The sequence below is a fragment of the Ipomoea nil genome, unplaced genomic scaffold (assembly GCF_001879475.1).
Source record: "Ipomoea nil cultivar Tokyo-kokei standard unplaced genomic scaffold, Asagao_1.1 scaffold3069, whole genome shotgun sequence".
NCBI classification, from domain to species: domain Eukaryota; kingdom Viridiplantae; phylum Streptophyta; class Magnoliopsida; order Solanales; family Convolvulaceae; genus Ipomoea; species Ipomoea nil.
Window position 1 is genome coordinate 8,621,356 of NW_017619497.1, and position 23,574 is coordinate 8,644,929.

The window sequence follows — 23,574 nt, forward strand, 5'->3', positions numbered from 1 at the left end:
GCGGTGGACAGGGCCGCGGCCGACAGGGTCGAGGACACGGTGGCTCTGGACGTGGAAGGGGTGGTCAGCCGCGGTGTCAGATTTGTCGTTCACACGGCCACACCGCCGTCTACTGTTTTAAACGATACACGACTCAACCCCCGGCGCAGACCAATCTCGTTGTCGCCGGCGATGATGCAGCAACAATGGCAGCAAACTCCTGGTTCCCGGATACCGGAGCATAGGCCCATGCTACACTGGACATGTCCATGATGTCGTAGCCCGAGGAGTATACCGGAGGTGATGTGTTGCGAGTCGGTAATGACGTAGGTTTGATGATTTCACACGTTGGCCTTGGAATTGTATTGGATTAGACTTTCTCATCGTCACACAATATTAACAGATTATGATTTAATGACTCTGTATTGTATTCACAAATTCCATTATACAATTGTTATGTGTTTTGACTTAAAAACACAATTTATATTTTAAAAGTTCACAATTCAAATACGAAATATACAAAAAATTTACGTCGTTTAGGGACCAAATGTAAAAATGATTCAATAGTCGTGGGACAAAACATGAAAAAATGAGTTTATTACCGAAATGGTTCCTCGACTATTGTGAAATTACCAATTTGGTCCTTGACAATTTTTCTTACCCAATTAAATCATAGACTTTGAAAATGTTAACCATTTTGGTCCTCCATTAAAATTTCATCCACGAGCTATTAAATTTAAGGACAAAAAGATAATTTCACAAATTTTATTTATTAAAGCCTTTCTTATTCGTCTTTCCACTTACTAACAACTGTAAACCTCCTGGGAACAAAAACTCGTCGACACTGGTGATGAAGAATTCAGTGAACTCTGACGTAAAAGGGGATGAAGAATCCAGTGGCCTCCTCGGGATCCATGGTTCTAGATTGGTGATTCAACATTCGCTCGTGGTAAATCAGTTCCGCGTAGTACATATCCGTCCAGTAACATGCCAGGAGGAGATTCTCGGGAACCACGCTCTCCAGCCCTTTCGCCAGTAGCCCAAATCTGCCATTAGCGACCACCTTACATCTGGTTGCCTTCCAAGGATCCAACTCGTTGCAATTCTCTACGAGCTCGTAGTTGAACATACGCAAAGTCTCATAGATGTAGACCTTGCGGAGGTGCAGTCGTGGCGGTGGGGCAACATATGGTGGTGGCCGGAGGCGGACTTGTGCGGAGATGAATGGATGAGGAAGAAGATAACTCATATTTGGAGAAAGATGGTGGCGAGAAGGAAAACACACTGGTTCTCTGCTCCGTTGCGACGCATATTTGAGCTGAAGCGGCCTGGGTCTTTGCTCCGTTGACTGCTTGTTGCCGGGAATAGACTTAGGTTTTCAAATGAGCTCTTCACCCAAGTGTTGCTTCGCTTCCTCTTCCCATCCAATGAGGCATCTTAGTACCTCACCTTTCCACTAAAATATCTCAGACAGCTCTCCCACTTCCCCTACTAGGACAAGAAGGAGATTTCTTAGGCTATGAAACTGGTCCTGATTTCTTTCCCTCGCGAAATCCGCCATTTTCTTCTGCAACTCTTCTAGTGTCACCTCGTCTGAGGTTCCGTTCATCTCTCTATACTCTTGCAGCTTCTCCTTTCGGGCTCCTCCGTGTGTCGGCGGCGACGCCACCGTATGAGTTGAGACTGTGCTGATCTCTTTTTCTTTTTTCTTGATTTGGGTAATATTTTCCATTTATTAATTATTTAAGTTAATTAATTAGAAATGAGTCTTCTCATGTGAAATACCATCAATGTCCTCCAATTTAACAAACTTTTAACGCCTAATCTAACGGAGGACCAAAATGGTTAACATTTTCAAAGTCGATAACTTAATTGGGTAAGAAAAATTATCGATGATCAAATTAGTAATTTTGTAATAGTTGAGACACCATTTCGATAATAAACTTGGAAGAAATTAACAATTGAGAATCAAAGTGAAAATGATTCAATAGTCATGAGACCAAAAGTGATTTTTTTTTTTTGTTTTTTTTTTTGTTTTTTTTTTTTACCGGGTTAAGACTAAGATAGCATTGCAAGTGTAGAAATGTAATTTAGTCTGAGAGCAGGTCTCGCAGTAAGACGGGCATCTTTTCGTCTTAACACACGACACAGTCGCGACTTCACTACCACTATCCAAATGGCCGCGGAAGCATCTTCCTCGGTGGCGGCACTGGCGACGTCCCCGTTGACGGAGGAGGAGCTGACGCTGACGGTGAAATGGACCGGCAAAGAGTACACCGTCAGAGTATGCGGCAGCGACACCGTCGGCGAGCTGAAGCGACGCATATGTGAAGTCACAAACGTGCTTCCAAAGCGCCAGAAGCTTCTCTACCCCAAAGTCGGCTCCAAACTTGCCGATGATTGCCTCCTCCTCTCTCAGATTCCCATCAAAGCCTCCCTCAAAATGACTATGATCGGGTATCCCCTTCTCTCTCTCTCCGATTAATAATATATTTTGTTTGATGCTGGAGAGAAACCTTCGTGCATTGTTGTTCATGTTGAATTATGTAGACCTAAACCTAAAATCAATTATTTGCTGAATCGTGGTTGTAAACCGCTAATCGCAGCGATTGAAGTGTGTAGTAGTTCATTTTCTTGTTTAGAATTGTTGTATTACAATTGATTGTTCACTCCCATAGTAGCATGATGAAACCTAAAATTGATACCACTGCAATAGTCTTGCTATGACTTAGCCTTTTTTATGTATATTATGTAGCATCTAATCCTTCTAGGAATTATGTTTCATATTCCCATGAACTTTGTTAGTGATACAAACAATTTTATGGCATGAATTAGTTCCAAGGCACATAAACTCTGACCAGTAAGTGCATTCTGCAACTTGATTTTATATGCCATACTCGTCTTCAGTTCTCCATTCCTGTAGTTTTCATTATGTACTAGCTTTTTATGCAGTATGCTAGCTTACTTGATTCTTTGAACTTGGTCTTATTTACAACCCAGGTTTTTAAACAGTTTTTCTCATTGTCAATGGCCTTCTATGAAATGCATGTAGGGATTAGTTTACTTTTGGCATTTTGGTCTTTATACTACTTATTTCCTTTCAATTCTCATATATACCAAAAACTATAATTGAAATTCCCATTAATTCCATTCATGCCTACCAAACAATGGAATTTGAATTCCTACTTTATTCCTTTCCCACGGAATTACAATTCCTTTCCCCTAATTCCCTCCTTGCAACCAAATGGCCTGATATTGTATAAAATTGTCTTAATGACTAACTAATGTTTTGTTGGATTTGCAGTACTGTTGAAGATGAAATATTTGTGGATCAGGTGGATTCTCCAGAACTCGTTGATGATTTTGAAATTGGGCAGGAAGAAGCTGTTGATATTAAAGATAAAGAAGTCAACAAACAGAAACTGAGGAGGCGTATTGAGCAATACAAGGTCAGTGACCTCCCCCCGCCATCAATGTGATGGCTGTCGTTTTCTGGTAAAGTTACACCATGTGGTGTGTTTAAGTTCTTCACAAGTAATATCCAGTTGTGTCTTTGTGTTCTGTGTTCATATACATCCAGTATGCCTCATATTAAGAAATTAAGAAATAATTTTAGATTACCCTCCGTAATCCATGTCGGGAAGGGAAAAAGCTGCTTGTTCTGGATATTGACTATACTCTATTTGATCACCGGTCAACAGCAGAGAACCCACTTGAACTCATGAGACCTTGTAAGTTACTTTTGTGCTTATAGATGTTTTTCTTGAGGCCTGTCTTGGTTGTGGTAAATATTAAATTATCATGTGCAGATCTTCATGAATTTCTCTCAGCCGTTTATGCAGAGTATGATATCATAATATGGTCTGCAACCAGGTCAGAATTTCCTTTCTTGGTCATTGCAATTATGATGATACACTCAACAGTGTGTTTTCTGTAAAAATTGTGCCTTGCATCTGAAAATGATGGATTGGACTATCTTTTTGGGGAGATGGAGATCTTCATGTTCTTCATTGTATTGAATTCAGGCTGGTGTTTCACATAAAATGGGACACTGTAAACTTTGATTCTCAAAAATTGAGCCTAGACTGTCCTGGTTTTAAAGAGCTAGATCATAGCATGTCATATTGTCATCATTTCTATTTCTATGGCCCTTTCAATCAAAGGACTTCTGTGCTTTTGCTCTTTTCTCATTTCAAGAAAAAAGAAAAAGGTCTCCCAATGGAAATGTTTGGTGTTGCATTTCAGCCCTTTGTGCAACTGATCATGTCTCTTTTCTGCCTGCAGCATGAAGTGGGTTGAGTTGAAGATGGGACAACTTGGTGTTCTAAGCAATCCCAACTACAAAATTACCGCAATGCTTGATCATTTAGCAATGATAACAGTCCAATCAGATTCTCATGGAATCATTGACTGCAAGCCGTTGGGCCTAATTTGGGCCAAGTTTCCAGAGGTTCAATTTCTACTTCATTTCTCTTTATTTTGTTCTTAGTCAATATGGACTATGGAGTGTAAGCTTTCAAAAAACGACTTGAATGCTATGTTTGCTTTTCAATTGAAAGTCGAAAACTGTCCATTTTCATGAAATATTTTGCGAACTAAAGGTCTTATGAAATTGCCAATGGGTGGGTAGTGTACTATGCAACAACATAACATTCCTTTTTCTTTAGAACCGATTTTCCTTTACGTACATATGCAGGAGAGTCTTCTCAATTTGACATTTTTTATTGATTGCTTGACCAGTGTCTAAAAGGACCCATTTTTTTTTTACCTGTTGCAGTTTTACAGTGCAAAAAACACTATAATGTTTGATGACCTGAGGAGGAACTTTGTGATGAATCCACAAAATGGTCTGACCATAAAGCCATTCAGGAAGGCACACGCAAATCGGAGCACTGATCGGGAACTCATGAAGCTTACCCAATATTTGCTTGCCATTGCTGATCTTGATGACATTAGTGTCCTCAATCACAAGGATTGGGAATCATACAACGAGGACAACTTTAAGAGACGTCGACACACATGACACTCTGAGCAACCAGACATGTCTGCAGGAAGGTTGAACTAATGTAGCCCTTCAACATTATGTCTCAACTGCACAGATATTTTAGTATTTTACTAGATTGGGTATCCGTTGGTGAAATGTGCATGTCTTGTCTTTTCCTTTTTTCCCCCTCTTCATCTCTATTTTCCAACATCTCCATAAATTTGTGGGAGTAAACTTGAGCCAAATAGAATGATGCACTGCACAAGCTTTGTTCTTTTTACACATTGAAGATATGAAGGGCTTACTTGAGTTACCATATGTAAATGATGTTTGGCATTCTCTCTCTATGCAAATTATACCATGGGTTAAGATTTACCTCGCATTGTGAACCTTGGTATAAAATCACATTCAAATTATATGCATTTGGTTAACAATTATGTACTTTTAGTTAACCATACATAATTTGTTAACTACAAGTACATAATATAAAATGAGTCTACCTTGCACATAATAGACCTGGTCCACAACATTCTTAATTTATGTACTTTAATATATATCGAGTTAATATGGGTAAAGCCAACTAGTTATAGAACTGCATGTTAGTATAGTTAATATATTGGTTATTATTATTATTTGTCTATAGTCTATTTATATGTGGTAGATGATTTAGTCTTGATCTACTACCCTGATAGATAGGAGTCTTTAGTGGTAGTATTCTGATATACCTTCTGTAATTCTTTCAATTGTAATTATTGAAAAATTATCGCATTCATCTGGTATCAGCCAAAATTAAAACGATCCTTTCTCCCTTCTTTGCGCAACCCCCCCCCCCCCCGCCCTCTCTTTGCGATCATGTCGTCTAACTCCTCCGAGAGAACGCCGTCCGCTGCCGGTGGCTCCTCCCCGGCCGGTTGACCGCTGCCGGTGGCTCCTCCCCGGCCGGCGTCAACCCCCTTGCCGGAGCTCATCACTTTATTTCGATGAAGCTCACGCAACGCAACTTTCTCTTTTGGCGCACCCAGTTGCTCCCCTTCTTACGCAGTCATGACCTCACTGGATTCATCGATGGTAGCTACCCCTGCCCAGCGGCGACGGTCTCCTCCCCTGCCGGCGAATCCAGTTCGGTGACACCCACCACCGAGCCCTCTCCGAATCCGGCTTACAAGGTGTGGATGCAGCAGGATCATCCTGCAATCTAATAAAAACAGAAAGGAGAAAAGAGCAGCCACAACACCACCAGATTCCAGAGTAATGAAATCAAACAGTTTCATTATAAATGCCTGCCTATTAAAGGAAAAAGATAAAGAAATGCAGGAATTCAACAGCTGGGAGTTTAGGAAATGGAAATTCCCCAAAATAAATTACATGGTCATACAAGGAGTGAAGAATCATGCTTGAAGCAATCACCTCAGGTGAGTCGACTGCCAGGATGCCACTCCATGGCACAAACCACCAGGTGCATACAAACGTTAGCTATCCTCGAGAAAGAAAAGTGAAAGACGATACAACCATTACAACAGAAATTAAGAGTCGAGCCAGAGAACAAGAACTCAGCTCAATAGCATGTGTCGAAATGGGGTAAAATGAACCGAGGAACACTCGAGAAGAGCTATATTTGTGGTGGTCAGATGTGCATTTGCCCAGACGGAGGAGGGGGGTTCATGGCCGGATCCAGCCTCTTTATTTTTCAAAAGAGAGGTTTTTAAATTGTTGATCAAGATCTCTACTTGTGGTGCGGCGATGACCATGGGATTGTTGCTTCTGTTGCTGTTGGGGTTGTGGTTGTTGCTGTTGTTGATACAAAGCTTTTAGTCTTTCTCTTTCTTTCTCTAAAACTTCATGTTCCACTGCACCCCCCAAAAAAAAAAAAAACAGTGACATTTAATTCATTGAGAGATCATAAAACTAAGCTTTCTGCTGCACTGTTTGAGTTTCTTAGTACTGGTACTATGCAGGACTAATATGAATCTCGGAAAGTAGACATCTAACAAAAGCCTTTCTATTTCCTTCCGATACTTTATAAACACAACATTAAATGATTGACAAAGCAATCTGAAGCCTAATATACTTTCTATTGCAAGAGCACATAACAATTGAAGTGTGTAAGAGCACTTATTCCTGAAAACAAGCAGCTGTTCAAACATTTAACAATATCACCTCACAAGTATGATTTGAACCACCAAAAATAAGGATTAACAACTACTCTTTTCAAATAGCCAAAAACAGAACTAATATATGGCACCATATAGAGCAGTCAATAGAATTAGACCAAGAAATAAGTGGAGATTACTCATTAGAGCTCCAAAATGACTATCCCAAATTCCCAATTATGCAGAACCAGAAGCACCACTTTACACCTAGTAATTAAATATAACAAATGAAGTAACTTACAATACTTTATAAGCTTTTCTTGAGTTAAACTTTCTAAACGCTGCTTTAGCGCTTTATTCTCCATGTTCATGATAAGATTTTGCTGGTTAAGGAATTCAAGCTCAGCGGAAACTTCAGAGCCTTCAGCCTGTAATCAGAGATAAGAGTGATATAAAAAATTATAATAATATACACATCAAAGTCGAATATCTTCTTTATCTGATGTAGGTAAGTGCCTGTAGAGCTTGAACATTCATTTCCAGCTCAGCTATGTATTGAAGCTTCCGGACTCTTGAACGCTGAGCAAATTGCCTGCATAACATAGAAATTCTTGTGAAAATTTAGTTTCGCATAAGAGATTTCTACTAACTCATTCTAATCCAAAATCTTTACTTGATCTAAAACAAGCACTGATATGAGCTACATCAAGCATAGGACAAAAACAAAGTAGTGATGGTCAAATGGGCTGTATATCTACGCACTCAGATGCCATCTACTATAACTTAACAAGGGGATGAGGATTTTGCTATTGGCTAAGATTATAAGACATACTGCCTTGAGTACTTTTTGTCGGTTCCAGAAGAAGAATTCTTGACAAGTGAATCCCACTTCTCAGCAGAGCTGTTTGGATCAGGTGGGCCAGATTCGAGTAGATCCTGCTTGTCAGTTGCTGGAGATTGAGCCCTGTCTCCTTGTGGGGGACATGGTGATCCCGAGCTTTGAACAATAAGATTTTCTTTTGGAGAAGGGATGCCATGTGGATGCATATTTTTATTTGGAGATGCATCTCTTGTCCTGTTCTTGTGTCTATTTGAAGAGTTATGATCCCCATAGAAAGCAGTGTGGTGAGCATCTCCGTGGTAATCAAATTCTTGGGATCCCCACGAACGGATAGGCATCATGTTTCTAAACTTGTTATGATCTTGAACTATGAAATCTAAGTTTGCAACATTAGGAGCATCGTAATGTGTAAAAGAGTCACTTGATGAGCGCCGATGACCTCTACGTACAGGGGTGTCTGGCTCATTAAGAAGATCATCAAGCCAAGATGGCTGCTCCTCTATCAGAAAGCTTTCAGAGGAGGTACGCTGATGGTGTGAATTACCTTCCCTCGGTTTTGGAATGCCTTTGTGACCGAAAGAAGGGGTATACTCAATATATGATGGAGATAAGCTAGGAAATGGACTTTTAGGAGGCAGTAAAGGACTCTTCCCATTGAACATCACATTCCTGATGCTAGATTGTCCCTCAAAATTTGCCATGGTCAATACAAACAATTCCTGTCACAAAATGAATAAAGAGCAAAATCTCAACAAAAGCAGAGATCAGAAATAAAGAAGATAGCTCAGACCAGCAAAAAGGAAAATAGGACATCATTACTACTCACAAGAATCACATGAACTGCACTTTGCAATTAAAGACAGAACCAACCTCCCAAAAAAAAAAAAAAAAAAAACAGAAGGCAAGCCAAGAGAGGGATATTCATTCAAAAGAATTACCATGCCAGAACTTACTTTGTCAATCACAGTCAAATAGATATGAGTTAACCAACAATACGAGATAAAGCAGAGGCCTTTTTTTATTTTTTTATTTTAATGTTAACAAATAAAATTGCTAATTATTCACATGATTATCTGAACATATAAAAGAGCAGAGCCCGACCGAAAATTTCATTTCAATAAATCTCTACTGCATAATCAAACAATAAGTATTAAAAAAAAAACAAAAAAAAAAAAGCTGAAAAGAAAGATTCGACGTTTTTGCAAATCCTTTTACATTCATTGAAGTCCATTTTCATTGAACCAAACAAATAACTTCAAATAAACCACCGGAAACAGAGAATTGCAGGAATACCTAGCTCAACTGGAAGAGATATTTGACTTCGATCGAATGCCAAACGTTCTCCGATCGCGATACAATGTGAATCCGACAGAAAATAATAAAATAATGTAACAAAAATCAGAATCTCACAGTTTATTGGATTTTTATTCCGTTTCTTCTCCTCAACTGGCTTGTATTCGTCGTCTTCTTCTACAGATTCTCTCTCTCTCTCTCTCTCTCTCTCTCTCTCATACATATATATATATATATACTCCGTATATAGTACCAGTCGACCACTACTGCTCTCTACTTCTCGTTGACGTAAAGGAACCAAAATTCGATATGACTTTGCTAATTTTTGTTTTAGCGATCTGACCCCTCCCATTTCTTGATGTCTGTAAAAAGACCCTAACAACAAATTTTTTTTCTCCAATTGTTTGACTTTTTTCAAACAACCAATTTAGTTCTTAGAAAAAAAAAATGAGAAAATTTAAATTTAAATTTTATGAAGAATACCAGGACTATATGGTTTAATGGTATCCGGATTGGACTTCTGTTTGAAAGATTATGAGTTCGAGCCTCAGTGGAGGCGTTATGAGTTTGAGCCTCAGGAGGCGTTATTGGTGGAAAATAAAATATTAAAAGAGAGTAAAGAAATAAATTTTTTTCTCCAAATTTGAGAAATTAATTTTTCATTGAATAAATTTTTCGATCAATCAAAGGTCTTATCTTGAGAGATTTAAATATTAGTCTAGTATATCCAAAAAATAAAAATAAAAATTAGACAAGTTAATGCGCGTCTTACGCACCAGTAGTTCCCAATAGATGTGTCAAGATGGGCGTCAAGCCGCCAACTGGTAGCCACTCTATCTAATGTTTCAATTTTTTTTCCCATTATCTCTCATTCTTTTGTCTTACCTGGCAAGAACATAAACCTGATAAAAAGGCTTAAGTGTTATGATGCTTTTATGTAATACTCCGTATTCAATATCTCACGTAAATAAATAAAAATAAATTCTTTTTCATTTATAATACATGGAATAACAATTTTAACCTATTTTTATTCTGTATTTATATCAATTAATAGTTTTTTTGAACCAAAGCAAATATCAAATACGGAGTAATATTAATAATTTAAGAAAGAGCGGATCTGCATGAGTGCATGCATAGTACCCACTCTTTGTGGTCATGGGCTGTCGACTCTGTGTCCACAGAGAGGAAAACAAATTCCAGACAAACAATATAATGTCGAGGCGCGGCGCGTCTATGAGCTCTCACCTTCCCGAAAAGGAAAAATTGCAGAGCGATGATGATGATGATGAAGCGATTCGGCGAACGAAGAAGATTATTGTACCTGCGAAGGTGAGACCAGCTTGCGAGAACGATTTAAGGATGGGCCGATCGGATAATCGGGAGCTGGAAAGGAGGCGAATGTCGTGCTCGATTGTGTCGTCGTGGCTGAGGTAAAGTTTCGTTCGTCGAATTCTGTTCACATCTATCGCAACTGCGCTCATGGCGCTTTCCGATTAGCTCGATCGCGATCGCTTTTGGCAAATTAAAGTTACATTATTGCATATTCTCGTCGCAGTTCTCCGCTCCTGTAGTTTAAATTGCTTACTAGGCTTCTTATATGCTGTATTCTAGCTTGCTAGTTTCTCTGAGCTAGGGCTTACAACTCGGGTTTGTTTGGCAGTTTTAATTTCCTTGCTCATTGTTATGAAGCCTAACTACAATGAGGAAATAATGGATGTAGGGTTTAGTTTACTTCTGGTATGTTGTACTGTGTATAAATTTTGTTTCCTTAATGACTAACTGACATAATATTTTGTTGGATTTGCAGTACTTTTGAGCTGGATCAAGTGGATTGTCCAGACGATTTTGAAATTGGGCAGGATGAAGGCGTCGAAATGAAAGATAAAGACACCAACAAAAAGATACTGAGAAGGCGAATTGAAGAATACAAGGTCAGCAACACTGTTCTTTATCTATCAAAAAATTATTTTTGGGGCAACCACTCGGTAATCACACGATTCCAAGTTGGACAACCTGAATTGGTTTACCTTTCTAAGTTTAACTTCCAACGGGAGCAGCCTATAATCTTACTTGGTTTGTGCCGGTTAGTTATAATCTTATTTGGTTTGTGCCGGTCAGTTATGGACAACTTAGGCTGGTTTACCTGTTCCAAGTTTAACTTTCAAAGGGAGTGGCCAATAAGCCTAGCCGGTCAGTTATAGGCAACCTGGACTGATTTACCTCGACTTGGTAACTACAAGGTTCCAAGACTTCCCGCAAGAGCAACTTATATGTCTTCTTAGTTTGAATCGGTCAGTTATGGACAACTTAGGTTGGTTTACCTCTCTAGGGTTTGCTAGAGTTTTCTCCTCCCCTAGGGTTTGCTAGGTTTCCGACGGTTTCCTACGTTTTTTCCGGTGATCATCACTGTTTGGCGACGCTAATGAGTACGCTGAGTTGGAACTGCCGTGGCTTGGGTAATCCACGGACAGTTCGAGAGGTGGTGGACATGGTGTCCAAAAAGCAACCCGACTTTGTATTTCTAATAGAAACTAAGGTAGCGCGAGATCATGCTGAGCGTCTTCGTGTTACGATCGGTTTCGAAGGCTTATTTTATGTTGACAATGATGGTTTGAGTGGTGGATTAGCGTTATTGTGGAAGAAGAATAATACGGCGAGACTCCTTAGTTACTCAAGAAACTACGTTGATATTGAGGTAACTATGACAGGTAATCCGGCCTGGAGAATGACGTGTTACTATGGTTATTCGGACCGTAATAGGCGTGCTGAATCATGGGATTTGTTGAGAATGTTGGCGGCAAAATCGAATCTCCCGTGGGTGGTGGTGGGGGATTTTAATGATTTGCTATACCAGTATGAGAAGAGAGGGGGAAATCCACATCCGAATAGCCTTCTTCGAGGTTTTGGGGAGACGATTGAGGATTGTGGATTGGCCCAGTTGCCAATGATTGGATACCCATATACCTGGGAGAAGGGGAAAGGGACTGCAAACTGGATTGAGGAGAGACTTGATAAGGTCCTAGTAACGAACGAGTGGTGCAATATAATTCCCCATGTAAAGGTTATGAATTTGAGAACCAGGAAGTCAGATCATTCAGCCATTTTTTTCACAGTTCAGGAGGAGGTAGGGAGGGATGGGGTTAGAAGAAGGGGTTTTAGGTTTGAGATGGCATGGTTATATGATGAGGGATGTAGGGGTGTGGTGGAGCAGGCGTGGCAGGAAGGGAGAGGGCAGGGTTTACAGGGTTGTGTTCAATACTGTGGAAACCGGTTAACACGATGGGGTGGGGATCGGTTCCATAAGTATGGGAAACAGATTGTGCAGCTGAAACGGGATCAACAACGTTTGAGAGGATGCACTGACTCGGCCTCTCTTGTCGAGTTTCAGCGAATAGAGCAACTTCTGAGTCGCACTGAGGCCCAGGAGGATGCATACTGGAGGCAGAGAGCCAAGCAGCACTGGCTCAAGGAAGCTGACGCCAATACCAAATTCTTTCACAGGTATGCCTCTCACCGAAAGAAAAAGAATACTTTACTTAGATTAATGAATGACAATGGGGATTGGTTGGAGGGGGATCCCATGAGAGATATCATTCTGGACTATTTTAAGAATATTTTCAGCTCTGGGGGTCCGGGAACTGGAGATGATTTTTTTGGGGGGATAGAACCCAGGGTATCACAGGCGCAGAATGACTCACTATTACGACCATTTAATCTGGAGGAAGTAAAGGATGCATTGTTTGCAATGTATCCGGATAAAGCACCAGGACCGGATGGAATGAATCCGGGTTTTTATCAGCTGGGATGTGGTAGGAGGGGATGTTGCGAGTTTTGTGCTAAACTGTCTTGAATCAGGTGACCTCCCATCTGGCTTGAATGAGACAGATATTGTGTTGATCCCTAAAAAGAGTAATCCAGAGTTAGTAACTGATTTGCGCCCTATAGCACTTAGCAATGTCATTTACAGAATAATAGCTAAAATGATGGCTAATAGAATGAAGCCTTTGATGGAAGGAATAATATCTGAGACACAGAGTGCTTTTATCCCAGATAGATTGATAACAGATAATATTCTATTAGCTGCAGAAGTGGGGCACTTTCTGAATCGAAAACAGTGTGGATTGAGGGGCTGGGGTGCACTTAAGCTGGATATGGCTAAGGCGTATGATCGAATGGAGTGGCCTTTTCTCCGTAATATGATGATGGCATTGGGTTTCCATGATAGATGGGTTGATTTGATTATGAAATGTGTGACCACAGTCTCCTATAGTATTCTGATAAATGGCTCAAGGAGTGACCCAATAATACCCACGCGTGGTTTGAGACAGGGAGACCCGCTATCCCCATATTTGTTTATTATCTGTGCAGAGGGACTCTCGTTGTTACTACAACAGGCTAACAGAGCGGGATTAATTCATGGATGTAGGGTAGCAAGAGGTGCCCCTCAGATTTCTCATTTGTTTTTTTGCGGACGATAGCCTTTTATTCTTTAAGGCTAATGTGGAAGAGGCTAATGAGATAAAGAAATGCCTGACTGTATATGAGGATCTATCGGGACAGGTGGTTAACTACCACAAGTCGAGTATTTGTTATAGCAGGAATACGAGTAATGTGGATAGGGAAAGTGTGGCCCAAGTTTTGGGGGTGGAGCAGGCACCAAACTTTGGCAAGTATTTGGGTCTACCTTCGTTTGTGGGTAGGAATAAAAAGGCAGCTTTTGCATATATTGAGGATAAAATACGCCAAAGAATTGGGTCGTGGAATAAAAGGCTATTGTCTCAGGCAGGGAAAGAAATACTGTTGAAAAGTGTGGCACAATCTATGCCTACCTTCTCAATGAGTGTTTTTTTGCTACCTATATCAGTATGCACGGCTATAGAAAGAACGATGAATAGATATTGGTGGGGTTCTGGGACGGACAACCGAGTTCACTGGAAGGCTTGGGACAAGCTATGTGTTCCTAAGAAGTATGGTGGATTGGGTTTTAAGGGCCTACGTGCATTTAATCTAGCTATGTTGGGGAAACAGGCATGGCGAATGCTCACTAAGCCTGATTCCTTAGTAGCTCGTGTTTACAAAAGCCGATATTTTCCCAGGGATACTTTCTTTGATGCGCAGGTAGGAAATAATCCCAGTTTTTGTTGGCGGAGTATAATGGCATCAAAGAGCATAATTTGTAGTGGGGTCAGACGAAGAATTGGGAATGGGGAAACTACATCTATATGGACCCATCCATGGTTACTGGATGACCAGGACCCTATGATACAAATAGAGATGCCTATACAGTTACGAAAGGCCAGAGTAGTGGGGCTAATAGATCAACAAACTGGTACATGGGATAATGAAATTTTATCAGATTTATTTCAACCTACGGATGTCGAGAGAATTATGAGAGTACCTGTATCCCGGGATTATAATGATGCATGGTATTGGTACGGGGACCCGAGAGGATTATATTCTGTGAAAAGCGGGTACAGACGATTGGTGGGAGATTATGAGAATAATCAAGGCCCCTTTACTAATTGGTTAGCTTTATGGAGACTAAAAATTCCACCAAAGTGGAAAATGTTCCTCTGGAGAGATATTTGTGATATTTTGCCTACAACTACGAACTTGCTTTTAAAGAGGGTGGAGGTGAACCCATATTGTGCTATGTGTGGGATATCACATGAGAATACAATGCATGCATTAGTCTTGTGTGATTTTGCAAGAAACATTTTGGATCAATCCAACCTTACAATCCCCAATATTGTCACGGATATTTTTCATGTTTGGTTTGGGGAACTTCTAAATATTTTAGATTCTGATGGAATGTTATATGCAGCATCAATTCTATACAATATTTGGAAAGCTCGAAATGGTGCAGTTTGGGAGGCGTTTTTACCACGCCCGGGGTCCCTACTCAGAGCCGCAGCGGCAGCCAAGACCGCATGGACTCAGTCCCGCCCAGCCGTGGCTGCCACTGCCACTGCTACGCTGCCAACAGAAAACCGCCACGCTGCCCAGGCGAGTCCCACCGCCGGCCGCGGTGCCGCCGACGCCGCCGGATCCTCTGTGCCGCCAGTGAGAAGATGCAGGGTCGATGCGGGATATCTACACGAGACAGGGAATGCAACTGTAGGGGCCGTTTTATTAGATGGAGATGGAGCCTATATCTCGGCACTAACCGCGCCGCTACCGGCCTGTACGTCACCACTTATGGCTGAGGCTTTGGCGTGTAAGGAAGTTTTATCATGGCTAAAGGATCGAGGTGAACAGAATATTGAGATCTACACGGATTGTTTGACACTACAACGCTAACTTACATCATCAACCACTGCGTTTCGCTCTTACGTTGGCTATGCCATTGATAGCTGCAGGCAAATTGCCGTTTATTTTCACTCATGTTCTTTTAATTATATTTCTAGATCGGACAATTATTTAGCTCATGCTTTAGCCACTACGGCTTATCAGCAACCTGATACTATGTACTGGGATACTCACCCACCAGACATTATTTCAGCATTTTTCTAATGAAGCACCGCAGGAAATTTTCAAAAAAAAGGTTGGTTTACCTCATTTGCAGGCTACCCATTACTCAATGCACACCCTTGGGTAAGGGTAGTGACGGTGGGTTTCCTTGTCACCCAAAAAAAATTATTTGCTATAATTATTCACTAGGATGTTGCATTGTATGATGAGTAAAATTACCTTGTAGTGTTTAAAGATAATATAACCCTGAAATGAAAGATGCTTTGCTATTTGTGCCAAGTGGTGTTCTTACAAGTAATTTCTTGTTGTATCTTTGCATTCTTGTGTTCATATACATCTAGCATGCCTCATATGAAGAAGTCATTTTAGATTACAGTCCAAAACCCATGTCGGGAAGGGAAAAAGCTGCTTGTTCTAGATATCGACTATACTCTAATTGATCACAAGTCAGCAGCAGAGAACCCATATCAACTCATGAGACCTTGTGAGTTACTTTTTGCTTAGATGTTTTTCTTGCTGCCTATCTTGGTGGTCATAATTGATATCTTATCATATGCAGATCTGCATGAATTTCTCTTGGCTGTTTATGCAGAGTATGATATCATCATCTGGTCTGCAACCAGGTCAGAATTTCCTCCCTGGTCATTGCAATTATGATGATATATTCACCATTGAATGGTTTGCTAAAAAGATGATATATTGCCTCTGCTTCCTAAAATGATGTATTACGCCATATGTTCAGAAGATAAAGATCTTATGCACTGCACACTGCACTCATCATTTCTATTTTTATGAGCTTTCTATCTAAAAAGTTTCTGTTTTTTTTTTTTTTTTTTTTTTTTCGAGAAAAAAAGTAAAAGGTCTTCTTCAATGGAAGTCTTTGAGGTAGCATGCATTTCAGTCTTTTGTGGGAGTGATCATGTCTCTTTTCTGTATGCAGCATGGATGTGATTGAGCACAAGATGGAGCAATTTGGTATTCTCAACAACCCCAACTATAAAATTACGGCAATGCTTGATCATTTAGCAATGATAACAGTCCAATCAGATACTCATGGGATGATCAACTGCAAGCCACTGGGCCTAATTTGGGCCAAGTTTCCCGAGGTTCAATTCCAACTTCTTCCTATTCTTCTTTGTCAATATGGAGTATAAGCTTTCAAAATATGACTTAAATGCTATGTTTGCTTCCTAATTGGAAGTTGAAAACTAATGTCCACCTTCAAGAAATGTTTAGTGAACTAAGGAGGTGTTTGGTTTAAGTAATGTAAGATACTCAGGAAACTCACATAACCTAAGAATGTGGGAGGAATGTGATTCCCATGAAAACTACCAAAAATGAACTAAAAACGAAGTGGGAGAATCTCACCTTTAAAGGTCTTATGAAATTCAAAAATTTCCAGTGGGGCAGGTGGTGTACTATACTACTATGGAGCAACAGAAATTTCCTTTTTTCTTTAGATTTCCTTTTATTAGGGTCTAAAGGGGCCCTGTTTTTGACCTGCTGCAGTTTTACAATCCAAAAAACACTATAATGTTTGATGACTTGAGGAGGAACTTTGCGATGAATCCACAAAATGGTCTGACCATAAAGCCGTTCAGGAGGGCACACTCGAGTCGAAGCACTGACCAGGAACTCATGAAGCTTACCCGATATTTGCTTGCCATTGCTGATCTCGACGACTTAAGTGCCCTCAACCACAAGGATTGGGAATCATACAAAGAGGATGATTTAAAGAGAGGTATACGTGCATCTCAACGGCACCAGTATTTTACTAGGTTGGGTATCACAATACCTTTTTGGGGAACGTACATGTCCTATCTTTTTCTACTTTGTTTACCTTTATTTTCCAACATCTCCAGACATTAATGGGGGTGAAAGCAATCCAAGTTAAACAATTCACTGCCCAAGATTTGATCTTTTTATCCATTGAATGGCTAATCTTTTTTCTTTCTATTTCTATTGCCCGATGCTCCACTTCAAACAGCAGTAGCAACATTCATTTCATAGAGAAGATCGATAATGAAACTAAGCTTTCTGCTGCACAGTTTGATACTTGAAGAAAAAAAAAAAAAAAAACTCAGCATAGTGTTCAAATGGGACATTTGTTTGCCAAACACAATTCAGAAAAATTACAAGAAAATGAAAAGGGTTATTGGTTGACAAAGGCAAATGGATGTAATTAAGTAATAATCCAAGAAATTTGCCTGTTAACCGGCTGAGAATTTAGTACCTGTGTATGTGAAGAAGAGGAGTTGAAGAATCATGATAGCAGCTTCTTCCACCTAGCATATCCTAGGATAACAAAGAAGACAATTGTACAGCCTACGGTGATCCCAGCAACAAAGGGCCAAAATACGCCATGGCTGTCGTATAGGGTGCAATGGATGTTCATACCAAACCATCCTGCTATCAAGGTTTCTACAGCTATGGCAAATGATGCAATGGTCAATGTCAATTGCAGCTGAATAAGTTCGTTACGCTGGTTGTCCAGCTGGATGTTGACATAATCTTCTGTATCATCTATGTACTCACGCACCTGAGATTCCACGAAGAAAAAAGCCCCTGAGCTAAAAGTGGTCATAGCCACACTTTGTTTGCTAATAATTACCAACACTGTAAGTCATAAGTTAAACAAGGGTTCCCATCATCTTAAAGGAAAGAGATTTTTATCATTTTAACAGGAAATCAAGGGCTTCCAACTTAACACTGCAAAGGAGTAAAAGCTCCAAACCAAAATTGCAATCCCCATTACGAGTTATGACTAAAAGTTCCAAACTGAGATTGAATTTTGTCTCATATGCACTTTTTTTTATAGGAAATCTTAATTTGAGCTTTTGCAACCCTGCAACCTTCTAAAGGTTAAAATAAGAGTGCAAAAAAGAAGGTAGAGGTCCCCACTAGACTAACACCATCTGGATCTATTTACATCTTTATTTGGCGACAACAGATTAAAGATTTATCTCCTTTCTTAATTGGGGGGAAAAACCTCAGATGTATCAGCATCATATCCGGACCCTTCCTTATTAACCTAACAAAAAGACTAAGCATTTATCATCTGTATATACCACAATAAATGTCTGTTTAAAAGATTTTCAACCAAATTTTTTAGAATAAAAACAATAAATGTCTGTTTAAAAGATTTTCAACCAAATTTTTTAGAATAAAAACAATAAATGTCTGTTTAAAAGATTTTCAACCAAATTTTTTAGAATAAAAAGAACTTGAAGAGTGCAAATGACCACAAATAGTTAGCAAAACTTTTAGGGAAAGAAATACTCACAGACAATATCTTATTACGTGTGCCATCCAACTGCACGAAGTAAGCCTCCAGCAACATTTCTAGATCCTCCACATCATGGTCATTTAAGTTGCTTCTGAAACTTCCACTTCGGGTGGAACTAACCCTTCGAAGATTAGGCACAATGGGAACAATGCTATTCGAACCGGTAGTCCCTGACAGTACAGCATCAGATTGCTGATTCTGAATCCATTTTCTAGTCAAGTATAACTGGGCCATGTCTTCATTGTCATCTAAAAGGTGTTCAATTTCATCTCTCACCTGCCACCAAATGTATTTATCTCAACCAACCAAAATAAGCAATATGGCTCTCATTTCTGAATTTATCTAGTAATGATTTTGGTCCAAGCCAAAATCCTGTACATTAACAACACTTCAGTGACAGCATAAGCCCAAGCAAACCAAATTACACAGACCGTGAGATTGATACACAATAACAGTAATGTTTGAATTGACACACATCACATGCTCTTCCAATAGCTTGGTTAAAATATTTACTACCAGCAGTATACAGTTTACATTTTGATTTGCGTTCAGAAAAATATATGATGCCATTGGCCTCTTTTACAGTTCACAGTGATCAAGATAATAGCTTCATTAAAAAGGATCCCCAATTCTTCATTGATCCACAAGACCTGGATTCCATATTGAGGGTACACCTCGAACCCTTAGAAATTTGAGTCAGGTTCTTAAGACAGGAAATCGGGTTTTCTGAATGTTGATTTAACATAAACACAATATACATCATCACTGACACAAGTCAATATAAACACAATGTACCCATCTTCCAAAAGTTATTCAAAGGAAGCTCTTGCTCCTAAATGATTCTTCTAGGAACAGGATTATTCTTCAATGGCAAAAACATAAATGTGCTCAATAAATTTTAAATCCATTTATATATTAAAGGATGTATTTTCTTTCTTGATATCATCAAGAAGTGCGTAACAAAGCTAAAATGAAGCAATGATAAGAACAAAATCCAAATATTTGTACACATTGTCTAAAGGAAAAAAGTTGTTAAGAAATAATGAATTGAGGCTTAAGATCTGCCACCACCCTGCGGTTAGACAGAAGTATGTTTTAAGCAAGTAGAAAAGCCTAGGATCAATTGCTTGATTAGCTTGGTTAGAATAGCCGAGTATTTATGGGCTATGAGAGACATAAAAGAGTCTAGATTCATGTTTCTTTTTTCCACATCATGTGACAATTGTGAGACATAGACTCTTCAAGTTACTCTGACATTTTAGTTCACAGAATGTGTTAAATAAAGTTATAAAGAAATCTGACAACTCCACATTTACTAGCATAAAGAAATACGGAGTAACAAAAAGCCTACCTTTTGTACACGTGCAAGTAATCGGGTAAGATTACTTTTTAAAGTCCTCACGTGCTCAAGATTCCTCGTGCTAACACTCTTGGCCAGTTCATCCAGAACAGGGTAAGCATCTCTCTCAAGTTCCACCACGCTAGAATCCAAATATGTGCAAACAATCTCTAAAGCAATCTCCAGAACATGAAACTCAAATGGGAGCTCAGCCTGCAATCCTTCGACAGCTTCCAGCACTGGAAATTGGAAGTCATCATGTTGTACAACACTAGCTTCAGCAGTCAGGGAATGATTGCTCAGAGGGAGTTGTTGCCTCAGTTGAGCAACAAATGGAAGAACCTCCTGACATAGAGGATCAAGCAACAAAACCTCTTCGGCTGTAACTATAGCTTTTATGAACTCCAAATTAATAACTATGGCCTTCTCCCTAGCTGCAATGAAGGGAGAAAGACAATCTTTTCAGAAACTTCAGTAAACAAGGGGAAGAAGAAAACAGATTCCTCCAAGGGATGGACCTATACCTAATACATAGGATTCCCTAGGGATTCATAACAAACAGCAAAGACCATGTAAACATAGTTTTGGTACAAAAGAAAAAGTACTCAAGTGAACACTGCAATGCATAGCATGTGCTTTCAGCCAGTACAGAGGCAATTATGAGAATGAGATACAACCATTAAATGCTTGAAGAACAACAGACTACTAAACTGTTAATATACTCAGTATGAGATACATCCAACCACGTTCACCTTGCATCATAACCTAGAATCAGGTCACTATTTCCAACCCTTTCTACTGTGAATTTCATACGAACTAAGTCTAGAATGCATATTAGTACTAAGGAGCATCATATTAAACTTGTTCCACAAACAGACTTGCCTGGCTGCACCCAGGAAACCATATCTAATCAAATATTCAAACTTATCGCAGAAACACAAGCGAAATGAAACCTTGAACTATACACGCGCGCACAGACCATAGTAGATATATACACAGGGCGAGAGAGAATACCGAGAATGTTTGAGGAGTGAGAAAATATAGGGCCGAGGATCCTCAAGTCCCTAGCAGGAACAGATGCGCGCTTGATGATAGCGCCCTTATCGCACTCAATCAGCTCCGATTGTCCGGCCCTGTCGAACCTCATCCACAGCCTGGTCCCGCCCGCCTTCTTCTTCACCGGCTTGCTCGCCGCTGCACTAGACGCGATCAAATTCGCGCCGCCATTTTCGATCACCGTCGCCGTTCCCTTCTTCCTCCTGCGTAACGTGAACTTTCCCTTCCCCATTCCAGTCCCCTCCCTCGAGAAATTCTATCCGCGTACATATACGTAATACTCATACGCTAAGCGTATATCAGTTCATTTGAGCTATCGATCGAGGAAGCCTCTTCTCCGTCGTCGTCTTCTTCTTCCATATAAGGAACACCGCGCATGAGATCAGCCGCTCAGTGACGTCGTTGACTTTTTTTTGAGTTCTAAACTTCTAGGGGCCGTTTGGTTCACGGAATGTCAGATTACCTTAGGGAATGTTAGATTGCTGGGAATGTTAGATTACTGGGAATGTTAGATTCCTGTGTTTGGTTAAAATTGGGGTATGTAATATAATCATGTTTGGTTTAGGGTTATCTTTTATACACACTATAATATCCTTAACATATTTTCATATATTTTAATAAATTTAAAAATTAAAATAAATAAATAAGATAACGGTATCATATATAATTACATGATTTTAAAATATTAACTCTAAACTTTTGAACTTGAGAAACAAAATTATTTTATATGCTAACATAACATAATAAAAATTAAAAAATATATAATTACAAATATATATATATATATATATATATAAACTAACATAACCAAGGTTATCTTACATTACCTAAGATTTTGAAGGGAATCACATTCCCTTCAAAATCCTATGTGGAAGGAATGTGACATTCCTTGGGAATGTTACATTCCCTAAGATAATATGAACCAAACACTGTTATGTGAACTTTGGAATGTTACATTCCATTGGTTATGTTATATAACCTGAACCAAACGCCCCCCTAGGCTTACCTTTAATTGCTGGTCGGCGGAATATTCCCAATTTTCTATTTATTGGCTCTTATATCTCTTTTTTTTTTTTTTTTTTTTTTTTGAATGCTACTAGCTCTATTACATTGTAGTATCTGTTCATATTATATCTCTTTTTATTTTTACATGTTTTTTTTTTTTACATGCTAATTATAACATGTGTTTGATTAGACGGAAAGAATTAGAAGAAAATGAATTATAATTCGGTATAAAAAAATAAGGTAAAAAATCAAAATAAGTTGTTTTTTTTTTTTTTTTTTTTTTTTTTTTTTTTTTTTTTTTTTGTGAAGGGAAAAGTAAGTAATTTTATTAGAATAAATGTTCAATACAAGTAGGAATAATAGATAACCAGTTCAGAGGACCAGTTTGTGAACGAGCTGCTCTAGCTAGAGTATGAAAATTCAAAATAAGTTGTTTATTAGTGAAGAATATAATTATTGAGAATGAAAGGGAAAAAAGTGATATAAAAACTAAAATGCCGTAATAATAATAATAATAATAATAATAATAATAATAATAATAATAATAATAATAATAATAATAATAATAATAATAATAATAATAATAAAAAGGATAATTTAGTTATTTTCTTTGTGTTTTTCCTTTCCAAGATGCATTGAATTTCAATTCCTAGGAGATACATGAAATGCAATTCAACAAATGGAGATAATTGCAATTGAACACTGTAGTTTCTATCTCCGCTAAATTACATTGTAGTTGAAATGGAATTCATGTCAACCAAACACCCTCTAAACAATTATCAAAATTGACAATACAATTCGCTAATCGTTAATTGTGACAAAGTCAACATCTATTTTTGAGTGACGAAGAAAATTGCATCCACTATCAAAGAGTGTACATCAGGCAAACTCCGTCTTATATTTATAACTGACTAAGGATTATCATGAAATAAACTAACTTAAATTGCCTATAAACGAATAAGCTACTCCCATTATGAGGAGTTGAACTTATAATTTTGTAATTACCAAGACAAAAATCTAAACAACTTTGCTAGGGTTGCCAAAAATCAACATCAATGTCTACACAATTCATTCACTATTGATTGCCAAACAAGGTCATATATTTATTTACCAACATCTCTTGCTACTTCTTGACCAAGTAAAGTGTATTGAGTGGAGCCAAATCTAAACAATCAAAATTTAAAACTCAATAAAAAAATCAATTTGTTACTCAAACAACTTTGATGTTGG

General features: G+C 38.9%; 4 protein-coding genes and 1 long non-coding RNA gene across 8 annotated transcripts; 2 read left to right on the forward strand and 3 right to left on the reverse strand.

Moving 5' to 3' along the window:
- Positions 1-1,845: 1,845 nt before the first annotated feature.
- Positions 1,846-22,121, reverse strand: LOC109165039. The gene is made up of 3 exons (XR_002051472.1): positions 22,109-22,121; positions 11,509-11,512; positions 1,846-1,922 (listed from the first exon to the last, which is right to left on the reverse strand). It is a non-coding gene; the product is annotated as an uncharacterized LOC109165039 (long non-coding RNA).
- Positions 2,091-5,328, forward strand: LOC109165033 (ubiquitin-like domain-containing CTD phosphatase). Its single transcript, XM_019313634.1, has 6 exons — positions 2,091-2,436; positions 3,284-3,428; positions 3,596-3,710; positions 3,789-3,852; positions 4,264-4,429; positions 4,757-5,328. Exons 1-6 carry the CDS (start codon positions 2,156-2,158, stop codon positions 5,000-5,002), a joined length of 1,017 nt encoding a protein of 338 aa, XP_019169179.1. The 5' UTR covers positions 2,091-2,155; the 3' UTR covers positions 5,003-5,328.
- Positions 6,205-9,422, reverse strand: LOC109165032 (uncharacterized protein At4g06598-like). 2 transcript variants are annotated; one of them, XM_019313633.1, is made up of 5 exons: positions 9,305-9,422; positions 7,886-8,613; positions 7,570-7,645; positions 7,355-7,481; positions 6,205-6,810 (listed from the first exon to the last, which is right to left on the reverse strand). In XM_019313633.1, exons 2-5 carry the CDS (start codon positions 8,593-8,595, stop codon positions 6,644-6,646), a joined length of 1,080 nt encoding a protein of 359 aa, XP_019169178.1. In that variant the 5' UTR covers positions 8,596-8,613; positions 9,305-9,422; the 3' UTR covers positions 6,205-6,643. The 2 variants fall into 2 exon arrangements, with proteins under 2 accessions (XP_019169178.1, XP_019169177.1); XM_019313632.1 differs by having other exon boundaries at positions 9,188-9,414.
- On the forward strand, positions 10,288-17,587 carry LOC109165031 (ubiquitin-like domain-containing CTD phosphatase). Of its 2 annotated transcripts, none has more exons than XM_019313630.1 (6): positions 10,288-10,617; positions 10,995-11,118; positions 16,028-16,142; positions 16,218-16,281; positions 16,599-16,764; positions 17,168-17,587. In XM_019313630.1, the coding sequence occupies exons 1-6, from the start codon at positions 10,343-10,345 to the stop codon at positions 17,525-17,527; spliced, it is 1,104 nt and encodes a 367-aa protein (XP_019169175.1). In that variant the 5' UTR covers positions 10,288-10,342; the 3' UTR covers positions 17,528-17,587. The 2 variants fall into 2 exon arrangements, with proteins under 2 accessions (XP_019169175.1, XP_019169176.1); XM_019313631.1 differs by having other exon boundaries at positions 16,239-16,281.
- On the reverse strand, positions 17,745-21,766 carry LOC109165030 (magnesium transporter MRS2-4-like). Of its 2 annotated transcripts, none has more exons than XM_019313628.1 (4): positions 21,298-21,742; positions 20,296-20,717; positions 18,942-19,220; positions 17,745-18,197 (listed from the first exon to the last, which is right to left on the reverse strand). In XM_019313628.1, exons 1-4 carry the CDS (start codon positions 21,569-21,571, stop codon positions 17,922-17,924), a joined length of 1,251 nt encoding a protein of 416 aa, XP_019169173.1. In that variant the 5' UTR covers positions 21,572-21,742; the 3' UTR covers positions 17,745-17,921. The 2 variants fall into 2 exon arrangements, with proteins under 2 accessions (XP_019169173.1, XP_019169174.1); XM_019313629.1 differs by having other exon boundaries at positions 18,067-18,223; positions 21,298-21,766.
- Positions 22,122-23,574: the final 1,453 nt, after the last annotated feature.

Excerpts from the sequence above, each read along its gene's own strand:
- LOC109165033 (XM_019313634.1), top strand. The coding sequence starts at position 2,156 with ATGGCCGCGGAAGCATCTTCCTCGGTGGCGGCACTGGCGACGTCCCCG. Across the intron at positions 2,437-3,283 it reads CTCAAAATGACTATGATCGG|TACTGTTGAAGATGAAATAT; the intron begins GTATCCCCTTCT and ends TTGGATTTGCAG. Across the intron at positions 4,430-4,756 it reads TTTGGGCCAAGTTTCCAGAG|TTTTACAGTGCAAAAAACAC; the intron begins GTTCAATTTCTA and ends TACCTGTTGCAG.
- LOC109165030 (XM_019313628.1), bottom strand. The coding sequence starts at position 21,571 with ATGGGGAAGGGAAAGTTCACGTTACGCAGGAGGAAGAAGGGAACGGCG. Across the intron at positions 20,718-21,297 it reads TCACTCCTCAAACATTCTCG|CTAGGGAGAAGGCCATAGTT; the intron begins GTATTCTCTCTC and ends CCTTCATTGCAG. Across the intron at positions 18,198-18,941 it reads CACGTAATAAGATATTGTCT|GTGCGTGAGTACATAGATGA; the intron begins GTGAGTATTTCT and ends GTGGAATCTCAG.
- LOC109165031 (XM_019313630.1), top strand. The coding sequence starts at position 10,343 with ATGGGCTGTCGACTCTGTGTCCACAGAGAGGAAAACAAATTCCAGACA. Across the intron at positions 10,618-10,994 it reads ATTGTGTCGTCGTGGCTGAG|TACTTTTGAGCTGGATCAAG; the intron begins GTAAAGTTTCGT and ends TTGGATTTGCAG. Across the intron at positions 16,143-16,217 it reads ATATCAACTCATGAGACCTT|ATCTGCATGAATTTCTCTTG; the intron begins GTGAGTTACTTT and ends TATCATATGCAG.
- LOC109165032 (XM_019313633.1), bottom strand. The coding sequence starts at position 8,595 with ATGGCAAATTTTGAGGGACAATCTAGCATCAGGAATGTGATGTTCAAT. Across the intron at positions 7,482-7,569 it reads TGAATGTTCAAGCTCTACAG|GCTGAAGGCTCTGAAGTTTC; the intron begins GCACTTACCTAC and ends CTCTGATTACAG. Across the intron at positions 6,811-7,354 it reads AGAAAAGCTTATAAAGTATT|TGGAACATGAAGTTTTAGAG; the intron begins GTAAGTTACTTC and ends TGGGGGGTGCAG.